A 6,403-nucleotide genomic window follows, 5' to 3' on the forward strand; every position below is an offset into this window, starting at 1 on the left:
TCTTTTTTAAAGAGTTTTTTTCCCTTGTATTCAGACATTCATTGTTTAAGGAAATCCAACCAAACTGCAATCCTGACACACATTTGATGTAAGCTAGCAACAGATAAGCAGCTATGGAGGTGATGTCATGAAACCTTATGACAAAAATGGACAAATCATTTTCATAGTAGCGATATGATATTGCTCAACGTTCTTACTTATTTTATACAGATCAACACTTATTAGTTCATTAGCCGGATATTTTGTAACAAAATAAGATCAGTTACTTTTAGAGAAAAAAAGTCTATTTTTCTTAAGAATTTAGAATTTTGTTAATTTTTTTTTCCTTTAATCAAAGAAACTTATTTTACATTATCAAAATATTTGTGAACTCATTAAAAAAATCAAAAATGTTTTCTATAAAAATTACAAATAAGCCATCCTTGCAATTGAGATTAAAAATGAATTGAAATGTTCATACTTTATTTTGAAGTTTATGATGATTGTAAAAGATCACATGATATTATATAAATCACAGCATGAATGGATATATGTTGTTTATAGCCAAAGCAGTCAGTCACTCCAGATAAACTCCTGGGGGTGGGGCCACACTCCAAGGACAGGGGCAAATGTACCTTTGTCTTCAATTGATTATATTCTTTGTTTCGCTGTTGGACCATCACTCGTCGGCGATCCTGTTCATGTTGTACATCACCAAATATGCCACCCGACAGCCCGCCCGAGAGCCTACTTAGGGTTAACTCTGAGTTCGGATTCCTACTCGTATATACCGGCTCTCCATTCTACCACACACACACATCAAAAACATAGACTGTACTGAAAATTGTGCTTAACCATTTCAAAATATATTTATACAGTGAAACCTTATTAGGTTGCTGTTTTTGTAACCCTTTTGTTTTTAAGTTATAAAACTGGAATGAAAAAAATCCAGATTATTTAAAACTTTGTTTTATTCTTGGTAGTTAACAGATTCCCACAAGTAAGAGTTGGAAAAAATGTACGGATTTTTTTTGATTATATTATTTTAAAAAAACGTGAAAAATGAAGTTTCCCTGACTTTGTAAACTAAAATAAAATAACAACAAAAATACGTATACACATTACAACGACACAATATAAACATTTACTTAAAAAAACATCAATGACTCAATGTAAAGGATTTTACCACAATGCTTTTGGCCTGATGTTTTCCTTTCACTTTAGATCTATTCAATTGAAACATTTGATCAAAAACAAAATCCACGAAAATCCTTTCTTTTTCATCTTTTAGTTTTTGTTTTTATTTTATTTTCATTTATTTATTCATTCACTTTTGCCAAAAACATGAGAACTACTGTGAATTCTGACATCACAGTAACAGTATTCTGTCTACTGTACACAAAGTAACAGACATCACAGTCACAGTATTCTGTCTACTGTACACAAAGTAACAGACATCACAGTCACAGTATTCTGTCTACTGTATGTACACACAGTGACATCACAGTCACAGTATTCTGTCTACTGTACACAAAGTAACAGACATCACAGTCACAGTATTCTGTCTACTGTACACAAAGTAACAGACATCACAGTCACATAAAGCAATAGAGACAAAAAATAAATACAAGGCATGCAATTATCTGAAAAGGTCAAAAATAATATGTCACAGGAAAAAAGAAATTTACTTATTTTAAGAATTTTAAAATTAAGTACAAATACTGGAATGTCACTGATTAGTTCTATGAACTTTATGACATTTAAAACAATAAAACACTGAAAAACTAAAATTATAGTGACTTCTTCACAAATCAGCTTCATTATCAAAAGACAAACACACAGCATACATCATTCAGTTTTTGACAGAAGGATTGAGGAAATTGAAATATGTGATGACAGTAGAAATTGTAATACAGGTTTATAAGAAAGATATTATAGATTTTTTGTCACGTGAACTGCAAGCGAATTTTTGTACGTGAGAGTTTATGGTAGATTAATATAGTTGTGTGTGTTCAATACCTACTGTAATTATGGAGTAATAATACCTGCTGTAATTATTAGTTATAATGCCTACTGTAATTATTAGTTATAATGCCTACTGTAGTTACTAAGTAATAAAACCTGCTGTAATTAGTTATAACACCTAAGAAGATCACATGATCACCTTTCCATTATAATCTTGATGTGTTTAATATTAAGGGAATGTGGCTGTCATTTTACACCCCATATTTGAACATCCTATATGTGAAATAATCTACATTTTTTTTTATTTCTGTCTATCTGTCATTGGTCCCAGTAAGTATACTATTGATACTGATAAAATTACCAGGGTGTGTTTGACAAGTATTTGTCATGTGACTTGATGTAGCATGTTACTATGACTACCATGTAGTAATACCTGTGACAGGAAGGACTGGTACTGGTCACGAAGTTCAGACTCTAGTTGTTTCCGGTGCTGTTGATGGCTGTCCGAGCTAGCGTATTTGTCGAACTTCGGTTGGACCGCTGGTTGCCTCCTCAAATTATCTATCTGTTCTCTCTTGCTTTGAGCCTTCACTTCTTTCTAAGGACCAAATATATATATATCTTACTAAAAGCATTTAAAGAACAATACAATGATACAGTAAATGTTATTAAACGTATACAATATCAAACTGTACTCTGCCTAACCTGTTTACATCACTTTGAAAGTATCGAGGCCTCCGTCAGCTACTGGTTCTCTAATTTCAAACCCTACATAGTCTTCTTGCACAGAGAGAAAATTTTATGCAAGGAACTTATGATTAACAGTATGAAATTCCATAGAAAATATCAAAATCAAAAGTACAAGAGGCCAATAGGGCCTGTATTGCTCAACTGTATCTTTTATTACCTGAACTAGAAGAGATTTCGAACTGCTTCGGCTAACTTAAGCCATTATGGCCATTTCAGACATCTTATTTGACCCACAGAATAAAACAAGAGATCGAAATGGTATAGCAACGAAAGAAACATTTATGCAACATTAGATTAAATTTCATCTGGTCAATTCAAATTATCACCGTAGTCAAAATATGGCTCAGCCGATCAGAAATTTTCAAATCAACCCGTAAAATAACAGCACCTAATCTGGACATTATTCAGATAAACATAGCTAATATAATATTAGCTATGTTTATCTCAATAATATAAGTTGATCATATTATATTCGAAGATGAGAAGTTGAAAAGTCTCAGTCAATTAGACAGCAAGTGGCCATCTTTGATTGTGAATTCATTCCAAATAACAACATCTGACAGAAACATCACATTTGCGTAAAGAAATGTTTATATTGTCTATGGTAGAATTGAGTATTAAGAAACCTTAGGCTTTTGTGGACACCCTTTGCTAATACAAAATTGTGCTCATTGACATTTCTGGCCAAATTTGGTTAAAATCCCTTCAGTTGTACACAAGATTGTTTCTTTTAAACATTAACCTCCCTTACCCCTGATTGGACCCCACATATGAAAGGGGAGCCAACTCTGTGTTTAATACTGCAATGTCATTAGTCCCCTTGGACTAGTGATAACTTAGACCAAATCCTCTATTCAGTCCTACACTTTTGTCACCAAGGAACCACATCATTTGTTTAGACAACTTTCAGTGTCTGCCCTCAGGGTGACCACAATCTTTGTATATACGATGCTGAATATCATTTGCCCAGTTATGCTTCAGATCAAATTTAATCAAAATCCCTTCACATGTACTAGGGGAGGGGTCTTTTAAAGATATCCTTCTGTTTCAACTATTGGGCCCATCTTTCCAAATTTCGTACATTTTTTATGTGTATTGGCTAGCCTATGATGAATTTTAAACCATTTTCCTACCTAAATCTAATCAGGCTACAGAGGATTGGTCTCTGATATTATTCATATGTACTTATATAGCACAGACCACACAACACTAGATCTAAATTATACTCTGACCTCAGAACTCCCTTGAACTGACACGCCACAGTTAAACAAGTGTTAGTGTACCCTAGGAACAGGAATGTAGTGTTAGTGTACCCTAGGAACAGGAATGTATCAGGAAAATATCATTCTGAATTGTTGCGTTTGGAAGCAATCTTACAGCTACTTGAAGGTAAATTAGCCTCATGCAGTATAACATATATGTACTTCATATTTACTCATGGAAAGTTGCACAAATCAATATAAAAGCAACATCATCATAAGTCTCCTATTCCGTCTTTGCATATTGCAGAGTTATCTTCTCTTGTGAGCAGGTATTTATTGTTACGTCATTGGTTTGTGAGAGTAACGTCATCAATTTTTGAGAAAATAACGCAATTTTCTCACACAAACCAATGACATAACAATCAATACCTGCTCACAAAAGAAGATAACTCTGCAATACGCAAAGATGGAATAAGTAAGAAGTCACCAATTTTTCTTCTTTTTTAGAAAAATTGAAAATCCTTATTATCTTAAATTTGATGAGTCATTTTTACTGAAATTGCACTGGTTTAATTGTAGAATATGCACTATCAAAACTCAAATTATGATTTTGATCATTATGTTAATTATTTATCGATTTAATTTTCGTGTTTGATCAATAATTCTAGACTGAAATAGAAACTGGACTTACCTGGCTAAGAAACTCATTGTATTCTCTATTCCTTTCCCCTCTGCGATTTTCCTCAAAGGGGTTTTTGCGGTAAGATTCAAGATGTATATCCGGTATATTTTCCTATGAAGCAATGAAGAAGGTCAAAGGTCACAATAATTATTTTGTAAAAGATAGAAACTCAGGTACAATAACTTCCTTACATTATCAGCACTTAAACGCTACTGGATGTGTCGGCACCAAATGACCAGGGAAAACATTGCTTGGTGTCATAAATACAAAAAGTCAAATTAAATATCTCAATAAAAGAACTCATTTTGGAAAGAAAAAAAAATATAAAAACTGCAGTTTTACTGTACACTGGAAGATATGGATAATCGTTCTTGTTGCTTTAGCAACAAATATTGCAAGAAGTCAGCACGCTTTCATAATTTCCATGTTGATCATTAACACGAAAAAAAGAAAAGAATCAGGATACAAGATCTACAGATAAGTAACATAACAATATTTTCTAATATAGTGTTTTTTAAATTCCTGTGAAATAATGATATATAAATGTAAAGCCAAAACAATCTGACCTCTGCCTTTATTGCAATCCTTTGTATCCAAACCTAACTAATGAGGATGAATGATCGATCTTATAACTAACTATACCACTCAAAAACACATTCTTGGAAAGGAATCTGTAAAACATAAATCTTATTTGTCATTCACAGATTTGTTTCTGGTGACTTCCATCATATTCAATCTAGTAGGTGATAACTCATTTACACATCTCTACAATGGCTTGATACTGCTCTTCAGTACGTTAATGGTATCAGTCTAGTAGGTATCGAATTAAACCATGCAACTATATCTGTGTAAGCATCCTGTGGCATCTATTATAGAATGATACTGTATATTGTTAAGTCTAACTGCCTGGCTAACATCTATTATACAATGATACTGCATATTGTTAAGTCTAACTGCCTGGCTAACATCTATTATACAATGATACTGCATATTGTTAAGTCTAACTGCCTGGCTAACATCTATTATACAATGATACTGCATATTGTTAAGTCTAACTGCCTGGCTAACATCTATTATACAATGATACTGCATATTGTTAAGTCTAACTGCCTGGCTAACATCTATTATACAATGATACTGCATATTGTTAAGTCTAACTGCCCGGCTAACATCTATTATACAATGATAATGCATATTGTTAAGTCTAACTGCCCGGCTAACATATATTATACAATGATACTGCATATTGTTAAGTCTAACTGCCTGGCTAACATCTATTATACAATGATACTGCATTTTGTAAAGTCTAAATGCCTGGCTAACATCTATTATACAATGAAACTGCATTTTGTAAAGTCTAACTGCCCGGCTAACATCTATTATACAATGATGCTGCATTTTGTTAAGTCTAACTGCCCGGCTAACATCTAATATACAATGATACTGCATTTTGTAAAGCCTAAATGCCTGGCTAACATCTATTATACAATGAAACTGCATTTTGTTAAGTCTAACTGCCCGGCTAACATCTAATATACAATGATACTGCATTTTGTAAAGTCTAACTGCCCGGCTAACATCTATTATGCAATGATACTGCATATTATTAAGTCTAAATGCCTGGCTAACATCTATTATATAATGATACTGCATATTATTAAGTCTAAATGCCTGGCTAACATCTATTATACAATGATACTGCATATTATTAAGTCTAAATGCCTGGCTAACATCTATTATACAATGATACTGCATTTTGTTCCGGCTAACTGCCCGGCTAACATCTATTATACAATGATACTGCATATTATTAAGTCTAACTGCC

At 32.9% G+C, this 6,403-nt stretch overlaps 1 protein-coding gene across 11 annotated transcripts in view; it reads right to left on the reverse strand.

Annotated features, from left to right (window-relative positions):
* Positions 1-6,403, reverse strand: part of LOC110465456 (serine/arginine repetitive matrix protein 1-like) — a 73,671-nt gene that overhangs the window by 21,615 nt on the left and 45,653 nt on the right. For all 11 annotated transcript variants that reach the window (XM_021521272.1, XM_021521271.1, XM_021521277.1 and 8 more), the window contains 3 exons: positions 4,588-4,689; positions 2,378-2,542; positions 615-782 (listed from right to left, as the gene is read on the reverse strand). In XM_021521272.1, coding sequence (XP_021376947.1) covers positions 615-782; positions 2,378-2,542; positions 4,588-4,689 — 435 coding nt within the window. The remainder of the gene's footprint in view (positions 1-614; positions 783-2,377; positions 2,543-4,587; positions 4,690-6,403) is intronic.

The sequence above is a fragment of the Mizuhopecten yessoensis genome, unplaced genomic scaffold (genome assembly GCF_002113885.1).
Source record: "Mizuhopecten yessoensis strain PY_sf001 unplaced genomic scaffold, ASM211388v2 scaffold11079, whole genome shotgun sequence".
NCBI lineage: Eukaryota > Metazoa > Mollusca > Bivalvia > Pectinida > Pectinidae > Mizuhopecten > Mizuhopecten yessoensis.